Source organism: Saccopteryx bilineata, chromosome 6 (assembly GCF_036850765.1).
Source record: "Saccopteryx bilineata isolate mSacBil1 chromosome 6, mSacBil1_pri_phased_curated, whole genome shotgun sequence".
In the NCBI taxonomy this organism is placed as follows: domain Eukaryota; kingdom Metazoa; phylum Chordata; class Mammalia; order Chiroptera; family Emballonuridae; genus Saccopteryx; species Saccopteryx bilineata.
Genome location: NC_089495.1, coordinates 156,645,407 through 156,671,016, shown reverse-complemented (window position 1 = coordinate 156,671,016; position 25,610 = coordinate 156,645,407). Strand labels below are relative to the sequence as shown.

At 48.1% G+C, this 25,610-nt stretch overlaps 1 protein-coding gene across 2 annotated transcripts in view; it reads left to right on the top strand.

Annotated features, from left to right (window-relative positions):
* The window catches only part of FAM20A (FAM20A golgi associated secretory pathway pseudokinase), a 38,923-nt gene extending 16,032 nt beyond the window's left edge, over nt 1-22,891 (top strand). Inside the window, exons 2-11 of one of the 2 annotated variants that reach the window (XM_066236202.1) lie at nt 7,056-7,240; nt 7,970-8,020; nt 9,936-10,014; nt 13,609-13,701; nt 14,477-14,592; nt 15,119-15,299; nt 16,222-16,331; nt 17,075-17,156; nt 17,973-18,032; nt 19,217-22,891. In XM_066236202.1, coding sequence (XP_066092299.1) covers nt 7,056-7,240; nt 7,970-8,020; nt 9,936-10,014; nt 13,609-13,701; nt 14,477-14,592; nt 15,119-15,299; nt 16,222-16,331; nt 17,075-17,156; nt 17,973-18,032; nt 19,217-19,481 — 1,222 coding nt within the window. In that variant the 3' untranslated portion in view covers nt 19,482-22,891. The remainder of the gene's footprint in view (nt 1-7,055; nt 7,241-7,969; nt 8,021-9,935; nt 10,015-13,608; nt 13,702-14,476; nt 14,593-15,118; nt 15,300-16,221; nt 16,332-17,074; nt 17,157-17,972; nt 18,033-19,216) is intronic. The other variant, XM_066236203.1, reaches the window with a different exon arrangement.
* The last annotated feature ends 2,719 nt before the right edge of the window (nt 22,892-25,610 follow it).

The following is a 25,610-nucleotide window of genomic DNA, read 5'->3' as shown; positions in this document are numbered from 1 at the left end:
TGATAGTAACTCATATATACAAGTATTAAATCCATATAATCCTCACCAAAATCCCACGAGGTAGATACCTTTATAGTCCCCCCCCCTTTCAGCACAGAGAGGTTGGATAACTTGCCCTAGGTCACACAGCTGTAAATAGCAGAGCCAGGACTCAGGATGAGGGGCCTGTCTCTCCCACCCTCCTCTCTTGCTGGCCTGCAAACTCATCACCAAGAAGGACTCTGATTTACTGATACAGCAGCGTTGCCACCCACCACCTATCCCTAAACATCAAGCTTTGGTCCATGAGCTAAGAAAGCAGATATTACTTTAGGGCAGAAAGACAGAGTACAGAGGGCGAATTTATTTCTGTCTTGGGAAGTGAAGGGAGGAAATGAAGACCACCCAGGGGGCTCACTTTGGGGTCTGCCAGACCACTGTAGACCACTGCAGCTCCAGCTCACTAATGCAGCCTCATAGCTGCCCTTGGCCTCCTTGGCCCAGAGGGAGAAATGGATGAAGAAGCAGACGAACAGGAGGGGATGATATGGGAGACATCAACTTTGAGCTCATGGGTTGGAGTGGCGAGGAGGCGTCAGCATTCTGTGGCCTGTTCGGGCTGGGCCACAGGATTTTGATGGTGAGTCATCCAGGCCCCTGAAGGTGCCTCTCTGGGTGAGAGTTGGTCATTCCACATAATTCTGTAGTGAGCACACGCAACCAGCAGGAACTCAATGCTTGGTCTCAGAAATAAAGTCCATTGGAATGGTGAACCGAAAAACCTTTTCCAAAAGCCCATGTCCTCCCTGGCCTCAATCATGACCACTCGGTGCTCTTGTCCTGATATTCTCACAGTCAGACACTGGCTAGGAGACACCCAAAACGGTCCGTTAGATAAAGCCCCTGACTTCCCTAAAATAATGGGGCTGACAGTGACATACTGGGTACTAGGTAGATATTTCTGGGTTGTGAATTACACAATTCGCAGGCATATTTACCATGAAACTGATAGAGCTTCAGCCCAGGGTTCACCCCTTCCCCTGTGGGTGCAGAGATCTGTAGGGTGAGGAGGGACACTAGCTGGCGTGGAGGAGGTGTGGGGGGGGGAGTGTAGGCAGGTCACGAGACATATTTTCACAGAAGTATGAAATCTCAGAAGAAAGGGACCTAAATCTTTCAAAAGGCACTAGTAATTTGTTGACATCTTTTCTGATTCTACATAAATAGTCACACTCGTGCCTAATCTTGTATGCATGGTTTTGTACTCTTTTGCTTAAAAATTATCTCCCTTGGAAAAAGTTTCTGTTCAGGTCCTTTCCCCAGTTTTTAATTGGATTGTTTGCTTGTTTGTTGCTAAGCTTTGTGAGTTCTGTATATATTTTGGATACGAACCCCTTATCAGAGCTGTTGTTTGCAAACATCATCTCCCATTTAGTTAGCTGCCTATTAAATAAAATTTTAAAATACAAAAAAAAATGGTCCCCCAAATTATGTAAACACCAGGTCCCACTAAACCTGGGCCCTTCTTGGTCACAGGAGAAAGAAGACATTACAAAGCAGGTTTTTTTCCAAACTCATCACCACCATGGCAAAACCAACTCTGAGAAATATTCTTTCTGAGACGAATGTCAGTAGAAGGATTAATTGAAACAGACATATGGATCAAACAGATGCACAGATGTCATTTGAAAGCCAAGTCCCATAGGAGTTCACTATAATGCTTTTTAAATTTTCTTTATCAGAGAGCTCTTGGACCAACCTTATGAGTTTCAGTGACCAGGACGATGGGGACCCAATCCTCTCTAAACCCTCTGCGTTATAGTTATTCACCATCCTTGCCAGGCTTACTTGTAGCCACGGGCTGATTCACACCACACCCCAGTGCTCTACCCTCAGGTGCCCCACTTGCTGACAGCTCCCCATACCAGGACAAGGATCCAGGCTCCCACTTACCAGGACAAGGAGCCAGGCTCCCACTTACCAGGACAAGGAGCCAGGTTAACCTACCAGGAGTAACTGAGCTGCCCAGCTCCAGGCCTCCCCCCGCCCCAGCAGATGTCCCCTCCTGTGTCCCAAGGCCAGACCTGCCTGAGCAATTTCCATCCTGAGGATGGAAAACAGCAGGTCCTTTAACACCACAAAGAGGAGTTAGTTATTGCTAGTTTGCATATGGAGGGACCGCAGACAAGCTACTGCAGGATTCCAAGTCCCTTGGATAATCCTGGACCTTGCAGACACGCCAAGGCATGACCATGGTGGTGCCTCATGCAACAGCGTGACATAGATGGCATGCCCTTGCTTATGGGATGTTCCAAAGGGATTTGCTCTGGCTTGCACAGCTGGTTGTTTCCAGTTACCCACTACAACTATGGTTTTGGAAACTTGTCCTCCACCTGGTCTCTGGTCTTCATAAACATTAACTATAATAATTAGAGAGTAACCATGCTTGGATACCTGCTCTGTGGTTGGATATTACTAGACTTAATTCCTATGACACAGTGAGGCAGCTATCAGTATCCCCATTTTCCACAATAGGTAAACTGAGGCCCACAGGGGCCACACTACTTTCCTGAAGGCCATGCCCTGTCCTCAACCTTTTTATCTGCATTGGGGATAAGAATATGTATCTCATGGGATGGTGGTAGGCTCGTGTGAATTACTGTGTGCACAGAAAGGCACCTGGCCCTACCCTCAAGGTCATTCTTCTGGTAAGAGGCAGGACAGACTTCTGTGACACAAAAGTCTGTGTCCTTTTCTGCTATTGCATTCCTGATGAGCTGTTGCTCCACTTCATGGTGCTTAGCCATGCCTGTGTCATTATCATCACTGACACTCAAAACAGCCTTTGTGGTTTGCTTTTGTGCGGTTTAGTCTTTATTTGGGAGAGTCAATAAAATGTTTATGCTGGAGATGGAGACATTTGGGATTGTCCTTGTAGGAGTTCAGTAGGTGAAGGCTGCCGTCACATGGACCGAGGACTTGGAAACTTCCTAAGAAAAATAGTAGGTTATCTAGAAAATGAACACACTAACAAATAACTGTAATTTAGTCTGGAAATGAAACAGGGTTTAAGTAGGGACTGAGTGATAACGATGATTGTTGAGAAAGGCATCTATCATGTTGCCTTACATAGGATTAGGAAGTGGTTTTGTTTTTGAAAAGAGTCCCTAATAATTGTGGACAGTGGGGAGTGAATTTCAGGCCCCCGATTGGAACCCAGGGTGGGCAGATGAGATGGTCAGGCTCTGTCTCCCCTATGGAGTGTGGGAGGTGACACCATCCCCCCAAACCAGTGCAAGTGTGGGACCGATCAGAAGTGGGAAGGATGCCATGGTACCCTCCTTTCCCCGGGTTGCGACTTGCTCTGGGAAGGGCAGAATAGCCAACCAGAGAGCCATGTCCCCAGCTAACAGTGATGTGAATGCTGAAAGAGCAATCCGTCCTCATTCAGAAGCGACACCCAATTTGCCACACTTGTTTTTTGATTTGGACACTGTCACCCCAGCTGCTGTCGTAGCTCAGATCCATCAGCTATCAGCTCCACTTAAGGGAACACCACCCTCCCCACCCCTTCTCCCTGGAATAGTTGTTCCTCTTTATCCCGACTTTCTGTGCCGCTTCAGTTCCGGGTGACTGACTTAGCTCAGGACTTCACAATCTTTCCATCAGACTCCCAAGAGAGCGCAGCAATCACGGAGTTTTAGCCTTAAAGTAGCCTTGGGAATTAGAGCCTGACCTGACTATTTTTTCAAATAAAAATAAATGTTAATATAATTGTTTTTTTAAAAAATCTGGCAGGAGGCCTGCTGACCTAGTCAACCATTTGTCCTTTCCCTGGATTTTCATAAAGCCCCAGGTCTGAAACAGTTTAAAATGTGTCATTTTAAATAATTAAATCAATTATTCAAACCTCCCCCCACCCCAGGCTAAAAGGCTGCCGAGAGGCCTTGCTGTCTTGGGAGAGAAGTCTCAGCTTTTAAAACTCTCCAAGACCTGAACAAAGAGAAGGTATTGGCCTGACCTGTGGTGGCGCAGTGGATAAAGTGTCAACCTGGAACGCTGAGGTTGCTAGTTCAAAACCCTGGCTTTGCCTGGTCAAGGCATGTATGGGAGTTCATGCTTCCTGCTCTTCCCCCTTCTCTCTCTTTCTCTCTCTCTCTCTCCTCTCTAAAATGAATAAATAAAATCTTAAAAATAAATAAGTAAATAAAATTATTTTTTAAAAAGAAAGAAAAAGTATTGACTCAAAAATGAAAACTCAGAAATCCAAGTGAATTAATAGAGAAGTAAATGTTTACAAAACATTGACTCATTTATATTACTAGATACCGTATTTTCCCATGTATAAGACTCACATTTTTGGAAAAAATTTGGGGTCTAAGAACTAGGTGTGTTTTATACAGTGGTTGTAGATTTTTTTACTTGAATTTCCCACTTTTTCACACTTATTTTTGCGCTCATTGTTGAAGAAAGTGATTCATCAGACACAGATGAGGACAAGGGATGGGAGTCCTGACAGTGAGGAGGAGTTGTATGAATTTTATGATGAATAACTTTATGTAATACTTTTTTTTTTTAATTTTGGGCCTCAAAATTAAGGTGCGTCTTCTTATACATGGGAGCATTTTATACAGGGGGAATACGGTACTTTTTTCGGAACAGAATTCAAGATGACAAAAGGAAACTTGCAGAAATTATAACAAAAACAAAAATTGATGGTGAGGTGGATTTTAATATGTTTGATACGATATAAAGTGAAAGTCCCCCAAAGTAGAAATGCCCAGAGCTCCCAGGGCCCTGGAGCGGGCACTAAGAACGCGGGACCAAAAGCTGACAGAATTCCTTCCTCCACATTGGTTTATAAGCCTGACAGGCGGTGGTGCAATTGCTAGAGCATTGGCTTGGGATACTGAAGACCTAGGTTCAAAACCCCGAGGTACCGGCTTGAGTGTGGGCTCACAGACATGACCCCATAGTCGCTGGCTTGAAGCCCAAGGTCGCTGGCTTGAGCACAAGGTCCCTGGCTCAGCTGGAGCCCCCCCCCCCCAGTCAAGGCACGTATGAGAAAGCAATCAGTGAACAACTAAAGTGCCACAACAAAGAATTGATGCTTCTCATCTCTCTCCCTTGCTGTCTGTCCTCCTGCACCCCCTTCCCCTCCCCCCCCCAAAAAAACACACAAAACAATAAACTAACTGTGTGTCTTCCTCAAGACAACTGACTTTCATCCAGGACAGAAAACTCCTAAAAAGGACAGCCATGCTCTGTTACTTCCCTCCCACAGGAGTGGGGGCAGCAGGAGAGAGGTGAGGCGTGAGGTGATTGACAGCTCAGTCACACACTGAACCTGAACTCAACAACCCAAGTTGGTATTCAGCATTTTCCAAAAACACCCTCTACTCCTGAGGGTCTGGATTCTTGCAAGTATAGCCAGAGGTGACCAAGTGAAATTTTCTTTTGAGAATTAGAGTTTTATCTTTAAAATGATGGTGTATTTTGCTTTCTTCCCCTTAACATGTCTATATTTACTTTAATATAAAAGCGATTAAAAAAAGAACCATTCACCAACAAGAGAATTTAACACTCCAAGAATATTGGCCATGTTTGTTTTGCTATTCTCTCCATCACAGACCTCAGAGGTGGGGTATCATCATTAGACCAATATGGATCCAGGAACATCCAAACCCTGACCCCATAACCAGCTCTACCTAGCCAGATGACATCATGCTAGCTCTCCTTTCCAATCAGAAGGCTTCCATCTATGACTCAACCATTCAGTGTTCAGTCTTCCTCTCAAATCCTCAGATATACCTGCCCCTTGCCCGCCCCTCCTGCCACTCAGATCTTCCCTAACCCAAGAGCACCCTCCACATCTCCTCTTCCATCCAAACACCACCCACTGAATCCAGCTGAAGCCCACCTTCTTCCACGGGAGTCTTCTTCTGTCTGCTTTGTCATGCAATCTTTCCTTTCTCAAAAAATGTTAAGGTGTTTTAGTCCAAACGGTGTGTCTAGCCATCAATTTACAACTGCCTTACATGTTGCTCCGGTCATGTCGTAGACATACAACTCATCTTCCAAACTAGACACTATGATCTCAATCACCGCAGCGTGGCTTTTCCCTTTTTTTTCTCCCTGGGGCCAATGCTCTGCTTGTCTGGGGCCACACCGGCAACTGAGCTATTTTTAACTCCTGAGGCAGAGGCTCTATGGAGAAATCTTTAGCACCCAGGGCTGATATACTCGAATCAGTGAAGCCATGGCTGTGGGAGGGGGGGGGAGAGAGAGAGAGAGAGAGAGAGAGAGAGAGAGAGAGAGAGAGAGAGAGAAAGGGGGAGGGGAAGGGGAAGGGGAAGGGGAAGGGGAGGGGGGTTGAGGAGTAGAGGGTCACTTCTGTGTGCCCTGACCAGAATCAAACCCAGGACATCCTCATGCTGGGCCAATGCTCCACCACTGAGCAAACCAGCCAAGACCTTCCCTTTTTTCTTTTTACCCTGGCAGAAACAGTTCCTGGATGGGCCAGACAGTACACGGATAGTGAATTCCTCTTATCCTATGCAATATATTAATTAATCTAACCCAGCTTCCGGCTCTATATAAAGATTCTCACCCTGTATTCTTTTCGTTCTCACCAGTTACCTTCTCGCCCCTGTCTCCTGACTCCCTCAGGTCAGAAAATACTGGGAAATACAAGATACAGACTTTTTCATGGGAAAGGGCATGAAGAGGCTCAGGATCACCTCCTGAGATCCTAGATTATATGAGGTCCCTAATTTCACTGTAACCATGTGCCCATTTCCTTCCACAAGATTTGTCACGGTTTGTATTAGGTAGTTGTATATTGTGTATGGTATTGTGTTAACGGTTGGCCTGTTTTGCTCCCTAGAGTGTAAGCTTTCCGGGGCAGGGAAGGACCATGCGGCTGTCTGGCCACACATACTCGCTTTCCCCACCATAGTAGGTGCTTAATGTTCTTTTTTGAATGAATGGAGAGCCCAGACAAGGTATTTCAGCAAGTCTTTGCATTCTTGTTCCTGCAATTAAAAAACAAAAACAAAAAACTGTTGTTCTTTCAGGCGACATAAGATATACAAAGAGCAGCTGAACATCACTTCCCTGGACCCCCTGCTACAATTCCAACTCGAGGCCAGCTGGGTCCAGTTCCACCTGGGAATCAACCGTCACGGGCTGTACCCCCGGTCCAGTCCTGTGGTCAGCAAACTCCTGCATGACATGAGGCACTTCCCCACCATCAGTGCTGGTGAGGTTCACAGGACCAGGCAGGACGAACTGACCATCCCCCAGAGAGGCTGGCTAAACCACCCCAGGCTCCAGTGTGAAATAGTAAAGGGTTGACTCTGACTCCTAATAGGTAGAAAAGAAGAAGAAGAAAAAAAAAAAAAAACAAGGAAAAACCATAGACGTTGACCTTTTCCCTTTGAAAGAGCTCTCACAACCATAATCTTACCGCAGCCCCATCAGGAGGTGTTGTTCCGTCCACTAAAGGAAAGGGGATCACTACCACTGAGCAAGTGCTGATTTCAGCCTGGCAACTCTCACACGGGGTCTTACGATGTGGAGATTATTCCTGCCATTTTACCAATGGGGAAAACTGAGACTCAGAGAGGCTAGACGACTTGGCTAAGGCCCAGTGGAGGAGCTGGGATTCAAACACAGGCCTGCTGTCTCCAGGTCGGAGCTGTCAAGCACTATGACCATCCAAGTGAGAGGAGGTTGTTAGCAGAGACAAACCAGCAGTCAGCTTCCCAACTAGGGGCTGTTGGAGTGTCCACTGAAGGGCTAGTGACCTGGGATGGAGCAGGGCGAGAGACTACAGCCAACTGGAGCTCTGGGATTTCCCGTGTTGAACTGGCAAGGGCCCGGGCTGCCTCCCAGTGTCCCATCTTATGTCTGAACCAGAGGCCAGGAACCCATGTTGTTGGCCATCCTAGACACGGCTGAACGTTTTTACTGCCCTTCTCCTCCACAGATTACAGTCAGGACGAGAAAGCTCTGCTTGGGGCGTGTGACTGCACCCAGAGTAAGTGACCTGGCCCAGCCTTTAGCCCGCCCTCCACTGTCACAGCTTTGGGACTGCCAGGACATGGCAGCAATGTGAAGGGCCCCACTGGCCGTTCCACGGGGTCCTGGTTGGAAGTTGAAGGGGCATGAGTCTCGCTGCCTAATCTCTGAAAACTCAGCATTTCTCGGCACCCACCCACCCACACAAGAGAAAAATCCTTTAAGAGGAGCTCTTGTGTAGGTCCCTGCTGGCCAGCATGTGCAATCTGGCACCAGCATCATTGCATCCCTGAAGACCTTGTTAGAAACACAGAATCTCAGTTCCCCCTCTGGTTCTCTGAATCAGCACGCATTTTTCGATTTAAGAAGTAATTGGCCTTGGCCAGTTAGCTCAATGGTAGAGCATCGGCCAGACGTGTGATGCTGGACAATTGACCAGGAATTGTCCTGGGTTCAATTCCTGGTCAAGGCACACAGGAGAAGCGCCCATCTGCTTCTTCACCCCTTTCTCTCTCACTTCTCTCTTTTCCTCCTGCAGCCATGGCTTGATTGGAGTGAGTTGGCCCTGGGTGCTGAGGATGGCTCCATGGCCTTTACCTCAGGCACTAAGAAGAGCTTGGTTGCTGAGCAACGGAGCAATGCCCAGATGGGTAGAGCATCGCCCCCTAGTGGGCTTGCTGGGTGGATCTCAGTGGGATCACTTGCAGGAATCTATCTCTCTGTCTCCCCTTCTCTCAGTGAACAAAAAATTAAAATTAAAATTAAAAGCCTGACCATGTGGTGGCGCAGTGAATAGAGCATCGGACTGGGATGCAGAAGACCCAGGTTCAAAACCCCAAAGTTGCTAGCTTGAGCACGGGCTCATCCTGCTTGAGCATGGGCTCACCAGCTTGAGCACAGGGTTGCTGGCCTGAACCCAAAGTCACCGGCTTGAACCCAAAGTCGCTGGCTTAAGCAAGGGGTCACTTGCTCTGCTGGAGCCCCTCAGTCAAGGCACATATGAGAAATCAATCAATGAACAACTAAAATGCTGCAACTATGAGTTGATGCTGCTCATCTCTCTCTCTTCCTGTTTGTCCCTCTCTCTGTCTCTCTCACTAAAAAGAAAAAGGAAAAAAAAAAGCCAGGCATGAGATGCAGCACTGTCCCCTCTCAGGGTGTCCTGAGTTGGATACAGTTGTGACTGGACACTACACAGCCCTCAGAGTGGCCAGCCCAGGCCTGGACACTAGAGCCCCAGATCAGTCACCACTGCCCACCAGTAGCCTCATCCATTTACCTCAATATACTGAATGTTAAAGGTTGGAAAGACAGAGGTTTGTAGGGCTCAGAACTTTCCTTTTCTTTAATATCTGGCATTTGTCATTTTATAGAACACAGAAGTGAGAGAGACATTGTCCCGACCCTCACAGGGCTCACAGCAGGGCAGGGACAGCGTGAGGGTGAGTGAAGTGCCCAGGACATGACAAATCACATCAGGAGGAAGCTCTCACTGTCAGGGTCATGCGAGTGCATCCTAGGTGCCTTGTGCACCCAGCCCTATCCCAGCCCAGGTGCACAGTCTTAACCGGGAAGCTATACAGATCAACTATTGTAGTCTAATAGCGCAAGAGCGCACATGGCACGGACTCTCTCAGGGGCCAGTGACGCCTAAAGGCAGAGAGGTCAGTTCTTAGAGAAGCAGTCTTTGAGGGAGGGAGGTCTCTGAGTGTACGTCTGGGGAAAACTGTTTGCGCCTTGCCCGTAACAGCAGCAGAGGGGCTGTCCTGAGCTCCTGGACACATGTGCCATGGCCTGCCGCGATGGAATTGACCCTCAGGCTTTGAAAAGCAAATCCTAGTTTTTAGGAATGAGAGGAGAAATTGGGTTGGGTTTATTGAATGAACAAAGGGTCAGAGGAAGCATGGTTAACTCATCCTTGTCTCCCCTCACAGTTGTGAAACCCAGCGGGGTCCACCTCAAGCTGGTTCTGAGGTTCTCAGACTTCGGGAAGGCCATGTTCAAACCCATGAGGTAAGCGACTGCCTTCTTTACCTCCATACCCAGCCTTGACAACCCGGGGCAGTTGTGACCCAAAATTAGTAAAAGTGGTGGTCTGTAGACTCTTTGGGGCAATCTGCTCATGTAGTTAACTGTTGTTGGTGATAATAATTAAAAATTGTGATCAACTATCAGGTCTTTGCTGTCAAGTGTATCTAAGCTACCCACTTGACACGACTGTGTCTTTGGCTCATCAGTAACCTTGTGAGCCAGGTCTTGTTACAGCGTCCACTTGACAGATGACAACACTAAGGCTGGGAGAAGAAGCCAGCGCACTGCAGCCTCCCACCTGCAGACAGGGAGCCAGGATTTAAACCCAGGCAGTGGGATTGCTGAATTCACACTCTGCCTCTGTAATTGCTACTCCCTATTTCCAGGGATGGGCCCCTCAAAATGTTTACCAGTCTCAACGTAATAATTCTTGTTTTGATTGAAAAACTAGGAAATGAAAAAGGATACTATGAAGTCAGTCCTACTTTTAAATCAATCTCTTTTTTTTGTTTATAACAACAGCAAATCCATGCCTTTTGTAGCATGTGGGTGAAATAATGTGTATTCAGTCTACAGACAGAGCGTGGTGCGCATAGGGATTCCTGGCTCTCAAAGGGTCTGCAGCTCCCAGGCTGGGAACACCTTAGGTTAACAGTCCTCCTATAGGCGTAGGCTCAGGAAATATGGCCCCAAGAGGGGTTCCCGTTACCCAAGTCATGCTGTCCTTCAGAATGTACTGTCCTCCAGTGGAATCCAAGTAGAGGGTCTTAGGTTCCAAATGTCCAGTCAATTGAGAGCCCATGGAATGGCCCAGTAGGGGGGTCTGGCGGCAGGGCCTTGTGAATGAGCACCCAATACGGAATTCTGGTTCTAGCCTCCCTCAACACTGCTTTGGCAAAAGCACCCTGTAAGGAGAAGTTTGCAATATGTCAGCTGCTCGTGGGAATCATTTGGGGAGCCTTGAAAAATCCTGACAGCTGGTCTGACCTGTGGTGGCACAGTGGATAAACCGTCGACCTGGAATGCTGAGGTTGCCAGTTCGAAACCCTAGGCTTGCCAGGTCAAAGCACATATGAGAAACAATTGCTGAGAGTTGATGCTTCCTGCTCCTTCTCCTCTCTCTCTCTCTCTCTCTCTCTCTCTCTCTCTCTCATCTCTCTGTAAAATCAATAAATAAAATCTTAAAAGAAAGAAAAAAAATAAAAATCCTGACACCTGAGTCCCACCCTCAGAGTCCAATGGGGTGGTTCCGGGGGCCACCCCTGTGACCCCAAGGCCCAAATAATTTTTAAAACCTTAAGAACCACTGCTGTACAAGGCAGTCCTCCATTTTTCCTGTGAAAATCCAAAATTCTAGTTATTTGGTCAGTTTAAATATCTAACTGTTCAGAGACATTCATGAAATGATTGAATGTTTGTATTATATTTTAAGTACTTTTTAAAATCTCATCCGATAAAATAATATACCATATTTCCCTATGTATAAGATGCTCCCATGTATAAGACACATCTTAATTTGGGGGCCTGAGATTTGAAAAATCAAATGTATTACATCAAGTTATTGAACTCAAGTTTTATTCATCATGAAATTCATACAATTCCTCATCACTGTCCAAACTCCCATCCATTAGCTTTTCCTCACCTGTGTCTGATGACAAATCACTGTCTTCATATATTGCCTCGTCCTCAGTTCCATCTATGGCATTTGAAATGCCACAACCACTGTATAAGAAGCACCCAGTTTTTAGACCCCACATGTTTTCAGGAAAGGGTGCATCTTATAATGTGGGATATACGGTATAGACTTAGAACTGTTGTTTCCTTCCCAGTCTCACATGTCACTTGTCAAAATTTTTTGACATTGGTCACCATTGTCACTAGATACAAGTTTGGAACCATTGTTAAATCGGTGTTACATTCTCCCCCACGGCCACCACCCATCTGTTTTAACCAGTTCTGTCAGGGAATAAAAGTAGCACAGAATGAAGTCAAGTCAGTTGAATGAATTTGTCCCAAACAAAATAAATAAATCGGCACTTGAGAGGCTACGCAAGGACTTAAATATAGAGAGACTTTTTTTATAAGGGGCTGTTTGGGAAGCAGATCTCATTTTATATTCAGGCATATAAAGTACTAGGAAAAAAAAAACACACCGTGTTCCTCTTCAAAGAGCGCTACAGCAGTGAGTCCTGTGGCCCAGGTGCCACACACAGGTGCATGACTCTTTGGCATGCTGCTCAGCCGAACCCAGGAGCCACCACAGAATTCAGGCCACCCCAGAGTTTTAAGTTATGGTGAGTCTTGCACCATGGCTTCATACCCAGGAAAGCAGCAGCTGAAGACAGGAAGCGTAAAGGCAGTGATGTACAACAGGAGAGGTTAATCACTATGTTAGACAGGCTAATGCTTTTGCTTTTCTTTTTTCTTTTTTCTTTTTTTTTTTTGTATTTTTCTGAAGTTGGAAACAGGGAGGCAGTCAGACAGACTCCCACATGCGCCCAACCGGGATCCACCCGGCATGCCCACCAGGGGGCGATGCTCTGCCTATCTGGGGCGTTGCTCTGTCACAACCGGAGCCATTCTAGGGCCTGCTTTTGCTTTTCAAGAATCCGTTGAGTTGGTCCTGGCTGGTTGGCTTAGTGGTAGAGCGTCGGCCTGGTGTGTGGAAGTCCCGGGTTTGATTCCCGGCCAGGGCACACAGAAGCGCCCATCTGCTTCTCCATCCTTCCCCCTCTCCTTTCTCTCTGTCTCTCTCTTCTCCTCCCACAGCCAGGGCTCCATTGGAGCAAAGTTGGCCCGGGCGCTGAGGATGGCTCTGTGGCCTCTGCCTCAGGCGCTAGAATGGCTCCGGTTGCAGTAGAGCAACGCCCCAGATGGGCCGAGCATCACCCCCTGGTGGACATGCCAGGTGGATCCTGGTCGGGTGCATGCAGGAGTCTGTCTCCCTTCCCCCCACTTCTCACTTTGGAAAAATACCCCCCAAAAAAGAATCTGTTGAGTTAAAAATTTAGCATAGAAATCCATATACACCAGCCTCTGCCCTCAGCCCTTTAGTAGGCCCACTCTCATGACTCAGCTGAAGTTTCTCTGACAGGACAAGACAGTTCTGTCATCCTCCATGTCACCTTAAGACCCAGAACTTTTTCTTCCTTTAAACCTCAGTCTTGTATATTGCATCTCTAGGGCACTTTTGCTTCTACAAAGTCTTGTCTTGCTCCCCACCTCTCTGAATCCTTGCCATCTGGGTACCCCCTCCTCTGTGGATACCTGCAGAAGGAGGTCTGTATTTCTTCCCTCTCAATGACTGGGTTTTTTAAAGAATCAGCCTCTGTCACCAAAGTTTCTTAGGTAGGAGGCTTGGTGTTGGGAGAGCCAACAAGACAGCATCTTGCAGGAGGCTTGGCTCTGACTGTGCAAGTCTCCTGGCCAAGGGAGCCACAGGCCATGCTTGATTCATCCTTCCGTCAACCATACCTATGTTAAGAGCATCAGAGTGCGTTTTCCTTTCCCTCCAGCCACGTCCATGAGCTGTCTGCTCAGTCTGAGTCCAGGGCATGACTCCTTCCTTCTTTCCAGACAGCAGCGAGAGGAGGAGACGCCCGTGGACTTCTTCTACTTCATTGACTTTCAGAGACACAATGCTGAGATTGCAGCTTTCCATTTGGACAGGTAGGGTCTGGCCCCATGGAAATGGAAATGGCACTGACGGCAAGGCCAGTGTCAGGAGGGGACGCTGGGCAGAGGCTCAGGTGGGACCTCCCCGGAAAGAGCCTTCCTTCTGGCTCTTTACCTTCCTCGTGAACCTCAGTGAACCCTGCCCGACCCCACAGATTGAAAAACAAAAATATTTTTAAGGTAATGTAAAGAATAACTTAGAAAACTAACCCCGCCAAGCTACTCACGTTGCCATTGTGGGCACGACATTGTCCTTTGCTCTAGTGTCCAGATCTGGAACTGGGGAGAACACACCCAGTCCCATTTATCCAAGGAGACTGAAGGCTAGGATATTCCAAGGTAAAAGCGCATTCCCAAACTATAGCTCTCTGTTTACCCATTTGTTGTGACTCAAGGTGTGGTCTGTGCACTGGCAGCTGCACACCGCCCAGGAGCTCCCCACTAATGCAGACTCTGAGCCTCACCCTGGATCCACTGAATCAGAGCCTGCGTTTGAATGAGATCCCAGGTGACTCATACGCATGTTGAAATATGAGAAGCTCTGACCTAGAACACAGCTTAGATGGTGGAAGTTCTGCCCAGGAGGCTGGCTGGATGAAGGATTCCTCTTCTGCCCCTTATCCTGTCCCTTTTGATGTAGGTTTGTCCTGGGCACCGTCAGCTCAGCACTGCAGCCGGGTGTGCTCAGAAGCGCCAGTTCATTTCTAATGGGCAACCCTCTAACTCTGCAACCATTCCTCAGATCTGAACAGGACTCCCTCTCTTTCAGGATTCTGGACTTCCGACGGGTGCCACCAACAGTGGGGAGGCTAGTCAATGTCACCAAGGAAATCCTAGAGGTCACCAAGAATGAAATCCTGCAGAGCGTTTTCTTTGTCTCTCCAGGTAGAGTACTGGCCACAGGGATCTGCTCAGTCTAAGAACACGGTGAGCCAACGTGGCGGCCATTCCCTTCAGCAGAGCTCTTGTCCTGCCAGCAACATCCCTTACTGGGATAGATGTATGCTGTCATCTGACACTCCCACCCTGGTCCACCTGAGCAGCACATAAAAGGGACCGGGGATGGGAAAAGGTCATATCTGAGCTGCTAACTAGCATGGGTGGGCACCAAATTCAATGCCAGCCTCCCTGGGATCAGATGTTATCCAGACAAGTGAAGAACACTAATCATGTGGATAGGGTGCGGTAGGCTGCATCCCACACCTCCTCTGCTCTGAGACAGCTGGACATCGGTCCTCAGGATGCTGGGTTTAACAGCATTCACCATCTGCAAAAGGCAGGACTTCTTCTGCCTTTCCCCAAGCCGTGAGCTCAAGGGTTCCCTGCACTCCCAGTGGAGTTCCTGGGGCAGGGTGACAGTCTGCTCGGAAGCCCTTCTCTGACTCCTCCTATTGCTTCCCCCACCCTGCAGCCAGCAACGTGTGCTTCTTCGCCAAGTGTCCCTACATGTGCAAGACCGAATACGCCGTCTGTGGCAACCCTCACCTGCTAGAGGGCTCCCTCTCAGCATTCCTGCCGTCCCTCAACCTGGCCCCCAGGCTGTCTGTGCCCAACCCCTGGATCCGCTCCTACTCGCTGGCAGGAAAAGAGGAGTGAGTTGGCCCCCTGGCCACATGGCCATGCACATCTGTCCCTGAAAATGACCACAGTCCTATACCAAGGAGTGTGGCTAGCCTGGCTTTGAACCCCAAAAGCTACTTCGATCTTCCTTTACCTCATCTCATGTAGATTCTGTGACCAGCTGACCTTTGTCTATTCTCTCCCCTCAGTCCATTTATTCAGTTAGAAAGAGCCTACTGTGATCCGGGGCACTAGGGGATACAGAACTGAGAGACACAGGCTCCCCCCTCCAGCAGCTGTGCCATCTAGCTGGGTGGTCAGAGAAGTGGCGGGTTCTGAAAGCGCAGTGCAGCACTGCTGAGCTGGAGGAGACACACCCAACCCCATGTCAGCCCGGGAAGCCCAAGACCATCGCTGGTTGTGTCCCTGGGGCTTGGCACCCTCCCTGGCACATAGCAGGTACTCAGTTCATAGTGGTTGACTGAATAGGTTCCTAATTCATTAGGAATAGTAACCTGGGGAGGAATTCTGGAGGACATGACAGACACTACGGGACCTGGTCAGGCTCCGAACCCACCTAAGGAATAGAGCGATGGGGAGGGGGCAGTCCAGGCAGAAGAGCATATTAGAGAGAGAGGCTCGTAAAGGGTGAGGGCTTCCCCCTGCTGCCCTGTCACCTCCCCTCTGGCATGTGCTGTCCCAGCCGTCAGGACGGCACCCAGCACAGCGGACACTCAGACTCATTCTGAAAGGACCTAGAAACTTCTCACCACATGGACCCTGCAGCCTCCCACGCCTGTGCTCAGGGTCCCCCCGAATGTATCCAGCCACCACCTGCCTGCCCAGGGCAGGATTAGGGAGCAGGGACTTGTGGGGCAGGAAGAGGTGTGAGGAGGGCCCCCAACACCTTGCCATCTTGGCTTTTCCAGCCCCAGGACTGGTTCTCCCCCTCAGGTGGGAGGTCAATCCTCGTTACTGCGACACAGTGAAGCAGATCTACCCGTACAACAGCAGCGGCCGGCTGCTCAATGTCATCGACATGGCCATCTTCGACTTCCTCATTGGTAGGTCCCATGCTTGGGCTCGAGGTAGAGGGCCCTGCTGTTGGACGGGGACTTTCCCTGACCTTGGGCACCAGTTACACCCAGACCATGAGGACTGAACACCACACTGCCCACCACCTCAGCAGAGGCAGAGGTCCCAGAGAATAGAAGTTAACCTGCTCCCTCCTGAAAGGATGTCACTCCAAAGGCAGGGGGATATAAGCCTGCAAGCCAGGCCCAAGGGGGCCTCAGGTGTGAAGCCACTCATTCCCTACCAAGTGAGGGTGCATGAAGGACAGCAGTGAATGGACAGCAGCGGAAAGGCCTTGGGAAGGGGCTGGCCAGCCACCTTCACATCCCTTGAGAACCTGGGAAGCCTAGGAAGAAGTCATGAAGGTGGCCAGCCCACACACGCACAGATGAGTCCTACAGCACCCTCCCCAGCGCTCACAAACAGATATTAGCCTGTCTGCTTGCTACAGTAAGCCTCAGCTGAGGAGCTCAGGTGATGAAAGCCAACATCGATGTTTGGAAGAAATAGTGAAAGCCTTAGATTTGCAAAGTCCATACTAAGGTTTGTTGGCTTGTTTAGCTTCCTTCTCCCTTGGCAACATCCCTAAATCCCCTGGGAAATGACAGCTTGTGGCCCTAGGTTCAGACTCTTGTCTGAACTAACAGGCCTTCACGCCCTGCAGGAAAAGCAGGACGGGAGCACCTGAACCCTGGCCTAGGGGCCCTCACTCCAACGTCTCCCTCCTTTATAGGAAATATGGACCGGCACCATTATGAGATGTTCACCAAATTTGGGGATGATGGGTTCCTTATTCACCTTGACAATGCCAGAGGGTAAGTGTCCCACCACTCCTCCCCCCCAGCTGTACCCCTGAGACCTGCTGAGCAGAACCAACAGCCCAGGAACGAGGGACTGTGACCACTCCTTGCCTTGTTTTATTCTTCTTGATCTTTGCTAAGTACCACTTGTTTCTCCTCTACCCTAAGGGCACTAGTGAAATAGATTGGAGTTTCCCATAGTTCTCACTTGAGGCTTCACTCCTGGAGGCAGAGCACAGGGCTCATTCTCAGTGTCTGGCCCTCAGTAGTTGAATGTTTTTTGTTTTGTTTTAGTGAGAGGATGGGGAGGCAGAGAGACTCTCACATGCACCCAGACTGGACCCACCCGGCAAGCCACTAGGGGGTGATGCTCTACCCATCTGAGGCCCTTGCTCCGTTGCAACCGGAGTCATTTTTTAGTGCCTGAGGCAGAAGCCATGGAGCCATCCTCAGGACCAGAGGCCAACTCGCTCCAAACGAGCCAAGGCTACAGGAGGGGAGAAGAGAGAGAGAAGTGAGAGGGGGAGGGGTCAAAAGGCAGATGAGGGCTTCTCCTGTGTGCCCTGACCGGAAATCGAACCCAGACCATCCACATGCCAGGCCAATGTCCTACCATTGAGCCAACCGGCCAGGGCCGATTTTTTGGTTTTAACACCTTTGGACAGAGGCTTTTGTGACCTGATTGAGGAGATGAACTAGAGGGCAGTGGCCCCCGGTCCCTGACATTTTACCCCAAGCTGTGCTTCAAAAAAAGGCTGAGGTAGAGCAGAGAGAAAAACAATTAAGGAGGGAGGTGCTGCTTGCCCCCACAAAGCCTGCTGCTTCTCCTAGGTTTGGACGACACTCCCACGACGAACTCTCCATCCTCGCGCCCCTCGCCCAGTGCTGCAGGTAAGCTTTCAGCTCAGGGGCCGGCCACAGCTGTAACACTTCACCCTGCGTGCAACCGTGCTGAAGCTCTGAATCAGTTTTCATTGGTCGAGGGCAGGGGTGGGTAGAACGACAGGCATTACCAATGACAGAATTTTCCCCAGTGACATATCAGATTCTTTCATCTTTCAGCATGGGATGAATTAGGATTTTTTAAATAAAACCCCTTTCAATCACCAACTTTAATCTTTAGCTCACTCAGATAATCACCGCCCACTTTGGCAGGGCCTTTGATATGACTAATCAGACCTCAGCTTCACCCAGAACTGAGCAGCTCATAACTACTACTTTATCACCACCCAAGTAGGATCCTCACTGCCGTCCCAGGAGCCCATGTCAGGTTGATAGGAGGTACTGACACCTTCGCCTGGCTGTTTCTCCAGAGGACTCTAACCTATTTCTGTGCCTCTCTGGTCTCACCAGGCTTGTGACCCAGCCCAGCAGCCAGGCAGCAGTAAGTCCTAATTAGCAATGTGACTCCCACCTTAGCAAGTTCATCCCCTTCCCTTTCAACTGGGAGACTCAGAAGGAAGCCTGAATTTTCTTTGTCCTCCTCTTTAGCTGAAGTGTGCTTCCTTCCTGGCCTACCCTCCTCTCCTCCTGAGCAGGGCAAGTAGTGTACGACAAAACGTGGACAATTAGGATGCTTATACATCTAAGTCCAAGTTAGATTTTTTGAAAAGACATCAAAATTCTAGACACAAGGTCAGTCCCACCCCATTTTCATCCTTCTGATTTGAGAATGTGACACTGACAAGTATTATGAAGTTGCCAAGAAACACCCTGGGAGGCCTCTTCACTACCAGAAGCTTCTCTCAGAGCTTTAAATCTCCTCAAAGAGCCATTCTCACTTCTGACCCCTGAGCAATGTCAGGTGCGTGCGGCCCAGCACCCGTGTGTGGCATTACAATTACTACAAATGGCTCAGCAGTCCTTTGACCAAAAGGCAGCTGCAGAAGGACTGCAAAATGTGGGGTTACCCTTTCATTCCTTCCTTCTTTACCTGGTTTCCACTAAAACGTGCTGAGAAGACAGTGGGGGAGAGGCTCTCAGAACAGCAGCCACAACACTTTTTGTGGGGCAAGGTCATTCAGGCGAGTTATCTTCTTTATACTTATTTGGTTCCTACAACTTTGTCCTTCCAGGATAAAAAAGAAAACCCTTTTGCACCTGCAGCTGCTGACCCAAGCCGACTACAGACTCAGTGACGTCATGCGGGAGTCACTGCTGGAGGACCAGCTCGCCCCCATCCTCACAGAGCCCCACCTCCTCGCCCTGGACCGGAGACTCCAAATCGTCCTAAGGACAGTGGAGGGGTGCGTGGAGGCCCACGGAGAGCACAGGGTCATAACCAGTGGCCCAGCAGAACAGTCCGCCCCAGACTTTGGCCGGGCTAATTTGACAAGCTAGGGGCTGGACAAGTCAAACCGCAGCAACTGCACCTGGAGCCAGCAGTGGACTCGAGTGTGGGCCACTGCGTCCTCATGTTCCCCGCCTGCGCCAGACGTCCTGCGTCAGAAGCTCGGGGGCAGGTAGGGCACTGGTAGGGTTCTAAAAGAGCACTAGAAGTGGGCTGCACCAAGCGCTCTCCCTTGGCTCCCTCGTGCCCAGGAAGCACAACTTCACCAAGGCCACAGACCGTCTCCTGAGCCCACTGGGAAACTGGATAAATCTGAAGACAGGACAGGCTTGACAAATTTGGAAGCCCTGTTCCCAGAAGAGGTGTTACAAAAAAAGGACATCAATTGGACAGCTAACTAACCTCCAGATCCTTACTCTGTCCACAAGGGTAATTCCTGATCCAGATAAAACATCTGGCGTATCAATATCACAAGCAAACAAGAAAAGCTAAAACTAGTGACTCTCAAATTGGTTCAAAGGAGAGAAGTTCTGCCTATTTTCCAGTCACTGCCGCCCAATCTGAGGACAATAATCACTACTGTCTGGTCCCCTGATTTTTCTAAGAAATGGTATTAAAAGAGGTAAATAAAAATAACAGGAATTTGCTCATAACATCAAAACAGGGATGTTTCAATCTGAAAGACTATTGAAATATCAATTGAAATAACATCAAGTGTGTCAAAATTAGCACCCAGAAAGAGCAGGGATTTTAATGAAGGAAACTAGGGTGGTCTTGAAGGTGGGGCCGCACAGAATGGACCCAACAGGCAACTGAGGCGGGACCAAGGCGGGAGAGCGTCAGGCTGACCACAGAGCACGACCAGCAGTCTTTCCCACCGCCCAGGACAGTCCCTCACCGCCCTGAGGGCAGGGTCATCTGTAGAGCTCTGGCTCCTGGGTGCCCTTTCCAGCTGCTTTCTTAAAAAGGACCAAATCTAGTTTCCTTTGCAAACCTCCCTCAAAAGCGGGCATCTCAGAGATTCCCCATCTCCTGCACCCCCTCCCTACTGACTTGCTGACACCTGCAAGTCCTTTAATAGGAGGCTGTGTTTCTTATTCCGTAATTCAAGACTGAAAACACAAATGACAGAACCCTATTCGTACTACAGAGTAGTCAGTCAGTCAACAAGGGGAAACTCCTGATTGTATCAGCTTTGCTCTTGCTTACAGATAAAGGCCAGAAACTCAATTATAGAACTGAGAAGACAGAAAAAAGTTGTCTCTAAGAGGGAACAATGTCAAGAACTAGAGAAGTCCAAGAGTTCTACAATGTCCAGAGAAAACCCCACTGGGATGAATAACAAGGGAACTTCTGACCCACCTGATACCCCACAGCACAGCTCTCTCCTGAACCTCTAGCTCCGTCACTACCGTTCCTTGGACTCTTCCAGGTACAAGAATGAACACACAGCTTTCTAACCCTCCTGAACAGACAGAATCCCCTCCTTCCAACGCGAACACAAAATCACGCTGACATTAACAAAAACCATACAACTCAATGACTTAAACATATTCTAAAGTGTTCCTTCCGCGGCAATACAGAAACTAAACAGAATCTTGCCCAATTTATGAAATTATGCTACTTTAAAGAAAAAAATCAATCTGTAATAGAGGACCCTTAATACAGAGACTTCCGTTACAAAGGCAACTTACGCAGCCCAGGGCTTCCCACTTCAGGAACTGTTTGGCTACTTCTGGCCAAGAATTACCTCTGGGGGAGGGGCTGGGTGATGACACACAGAAGGGAGAGAAGAATTCAGGAAAAGATGTTCAAGGAACACACAGGAATCTGGGACTTCCAGATTGCAGAACCTCAGAAAGGTGAGCTATGACTCAGAGCGCCTTTCCTATGACAATACACTGGTTTTCCAATGGCCTATTACATAAATTTTGGTGTACTTTACAGAGATAGAATTGAATAGAGTACCTAGATACCTAATCAGTCACTTAATTCATTGTTTCCACTAGTAACAAAATTAAGACTATCGTTTGTCAAAAATAGAAAACAAGACTTTTTTTTTGTATTTTTCTGAAGTGAGAAGTGGGAGGCAGTCAGAGTCCCGCATGCACCCAACTGGGATCCACCGGGTATGCCCACCAGGGGCGATGCTCAGTTTGCAATCGGAGCCATTCTAGTGCCTGAGGCAGAGGCCATGGAACCATGCTCAGTGCCTGGGGCCAACTTTGCTCCAATGGAGCCTTGGCGGTGGGAGGGGAGAGAGAGAGAGAGGAGAGGGGGAAGGGGTGGAGAAGCATATGGGCGCAACTCCTATGTGCCCTGGCCAGAAATCGAACCCGGGACTTCCACATGCTGGGGCGACGCTCTACTGCTAAGCCAACAGGCCAGGGCTGAAGACTCCTCTTAAACCAAGTTCTTCTAATATGTTCGTTTTGGACCATTGTTTCAACCTCCTGTGACCTATAAACCTTCCTGTCTCTGTAAAAGTTGTTCCTGTTACTAACGACAGCAAACTAAGAAGTGAAATGACTTGGCAGAGAAAAGGGGTTTGGAGGAATTCACTGTATCCTTCCCAAGTCAGGAGGGCATTTGAGATTGAAGACTGAAAAAAAGGGTTCATTCTAGCCTGACCTGTTGTAGCACAGGGATAATGCTTCAGCCTGGGATGCTAAGGTCACGAGTTTGAAACCCGGGGCTTGGCTGGTCCAAAGCACATACAAGAGAAGCAACCACTACAGTTAATGCTCTCTCTCTACCTCTACTACCCCTCTTTCTATCCTTTCTAAAATTAATAAAACGTTTTTAAAAAAATGTTGATTCTCTTATTCATAGTTTTATGATCTATAAAATCATCACAGACACAATGAATAGAACCATCTATTCCTAGAGGAAATATGAGGGTTTAGGTTCCTGTGAGCCTCTGGTTACATTTTTGTCAACCAACTGATACATAATCTTGTTTTATGAATTAAGGTGTGTTAAAGAGACTCTTCGCCCTGGCCACATGGCTCGGTTGGTGAGAACGAGCCCGAAGCGCAGAGGTTGCCAGTTTGATCTCCGGTCAGAGCACATACAGGAGCAGATCGATGTCCTGTCTCTCTCTCCCTCTCCCTTCTTCTATCTCTAAAAATCAATTAAGAAAAGAGAAACTTTTATATTGTTGATTCACTTACATTGAACTTGCGGCCAACAGCACTGTTTAGCATTGAATGTAACACAAGCCTGAAAGAAGCTTATTTAATACACTGATTTTTCTGTAAGGCACGCCACATCCTTCTTGCCCTTAGAAATGCTGGCCAGCACTTCAACACTAGATTTAAGGGCCATTTTAAACAGCAAAGTCATCAAAAGCACAGCCTGACCTGTGGTAGCACTGTGGATAAAGCTTCGACCTGGGACGCTGAGGTTGCCGGTTCAAAACCCTGGGCTTGCCCAGTCAAGGCACATATGGGAGTTGATGCTTCCTGCTCCTCCCCCCTCCACTCTCTCTCTCTCTCCTCTATTAAAAAAATTTTTAACCCTGGCTGGTTGGCTCAGCGGTAGAGCATCGGCCTAGCGTGCGGAGGACCTGGGTTCGATTCCCGGCCAGGGCACACAGGAGAAGCGCCCATTTGCTTCTCCACCCCTCCGCTGCGCTTTCCTCTCTGTCTCTCCCGCAGCCAAGGCTCCATTGGAGCAAAGATGGCCCGGGCGCTGGGGATGGCTCTGTGGCCTCTGCCTCAGGCGCTGGAGTGGCTCTGGTCGCAACATGGCAATGCCCAGGATGGGCAGAGCATCGCCCACTGGGGGGCAGAGCATCGCCCCATGGTGGGCGTGCTGGGTGGATCCCGGTCGGGCGCATGCGGGAGTCTGTCTGACTGTCTCTCCGTTTCCAGCTTCAGAAAAATGAAAAAAGAAAAAAAAATTTTTTTTAAAGTGGTAGAGCGTTGGCCTGGCGTGCAGGAGTCCCGGGTTCGATTCCCAGCCAGGGCACACAGGAGAGGCGCCCATCTGCTTCTCCACCCCCCCCCCCTCCTTCCTTTCTGTCTCTCTCGTCCCCTCCCGCAGCCGAGGCTCCATTGGAGCAAGGTTGGCCCGGGCGCTGAGGATGGCTCCGTGGCCTCTGCCTCAGGCGCTAGAATGGCTCTGGTTGCAGCAGAGCATCGCCCCCTGGTGGGCATGCTGGGTGGATCCTGGTCAGGCGCATGCGGGAGTCTGTCTGACTGCCTCCCCATTTCGAACTTCAGATAAATACAAAAAAAAAAAAAAAAATTAAAAAAAAAATACTTCACCAGTTTGAATATGGCATTTAGTACAATCTCAATGTTATACAACCAACACCTCAGTCTAGTTCCAAAAATATTTTTACCTCCCCCCCAAAAAACAAAAATGTAAAAAAGGGGCACTAAATATACTATAAAAAGGATTCCTCATTATAGTATGAGAGCTTAAACAAAAGGCCAAGGGCTGCCTTGTTCCACCTGAATTGGACACAGGCTTCACCTCTCATGTCTGGACATGACTGCAAGTATTAATTCTGGGGTCACAAATAAACTTTAGCAAGTAGGCAAAAATGCAAAATTCATAAATACAGTATCTCAACAAGAATCAACTGTAACTCATTTTGAGATTGACAAACCTGACAAAACAACTCTCCATCTAGTGGTGACTTTTAAAATCATAAAGCTACTTAAGCTAAATTGTCAGAACTTCTACAAAATGAAATATTCTCATTAGTGGTTTTGGTAGCATCACCAACAGGATGTCTAGTCACAGCTCTGAACTTATGTGAATAAGCAAATTCTAACTACTGGTAAACAACAATACTGATTCCTATGTAGAAGTTCCATGGGGTAAGAGAAGCAATTTGTGATTCTCGCTTTTAAATTCTATTTACAGCCTTTACTGATAACTGTATGAACAGTGTGTCCGTAAAGTCATGGTGCACTTTTGACCGATCACAGGAAAGCAACAAAAGACGATAGAAATGTGAAATCTGCACTAATAAAAGGAAAACCCTCCCAGTTTCTGTAGGATGATGTGGCAGCATGTGCGCATGCGCAGATGACGTAACATCGTGTACACAGCGGAGCAGCCCATGGCCATGCCAGTCGAGATGTGGACAGTACAGAGGAAAGTTCAGTGTGTTCTGTGGCTCGCTAAATTCAAATCTGTGAACAAAGTGTAACATGAATATCGGCGTGTTTATAACGAAGCACCACCACATAGGAATAACATTACTCGGTGGGATAAGCAGTTGAAGGAAACCAGCAGTTTGGTGGAAAAACCCTGTTCTGGTAGGCCATCAGTCAGTGACGAGTCTGTAGAGGCTATACGGGATAGCTACATAAGGAGCCCTAAAAAATCTGTGCATGAGCCCACATCGAACTGCACTGAATAGGTATGCAAGTGGGAGAGTTTTCCTTTTATTTGGTGCAGATTTCACATTTCTATCGTCTTTTGTTGCTTTCCTGTGACCGGTCAAAAGTGCACCATGACTTTAGGGACACACTGTATTATTGACAGCTACCTTCAGAGACATATTAAATAGTGACCTAGCCACTGCTTCTCAAGGTTGTTTTACAGAAAGCGTTCAGCTATTAATTTGTGGTTGGAAATACAGCAGTATTAAGAAAACTGACATGCTACTTCAATATTAAAATGTTAATATTTAAGTAATTTAAAAAATTCTACATGAGCCAATGTTTTAAAGGGAAAATTAAACTATAACTATACAGTCAACCTAAAAAAATGTATAGTTGTATTGTGTTCTAACTCCAAAGGTTCCCACTCCAGTGAGCTAGGATTACTGAATCTGGACAAGAGTTACAAAGCAGTGCAAATGAAAGATTATGTTCTAGAATACAACGTATCTCCAACTCATTGGATGTAATGAAATTAATATACACTCCATCTCACCCCTCAGAAATCTGAATAGACATGAGAAATAAGACTTTATACACACAAAACATATAAACATCTCTAAGTATCTAAGTAACTATTAAATTTAAACCAAGAGCATGTTGATCCAGAAAGAATGTTTCCCCGTAGGTCAGGGGAAGTCCCATAGCCAGAGAACCAACCAGTCCTCCACAAGAAGGCAGTCTTCAGCTTCCGATTTAATCTGTCCTCCCAGCAGATCTGCTCTATCTCAAAGACCCTTTAGGCGAGGCTTTCCCATCATTCTTTGACAAGCTGAC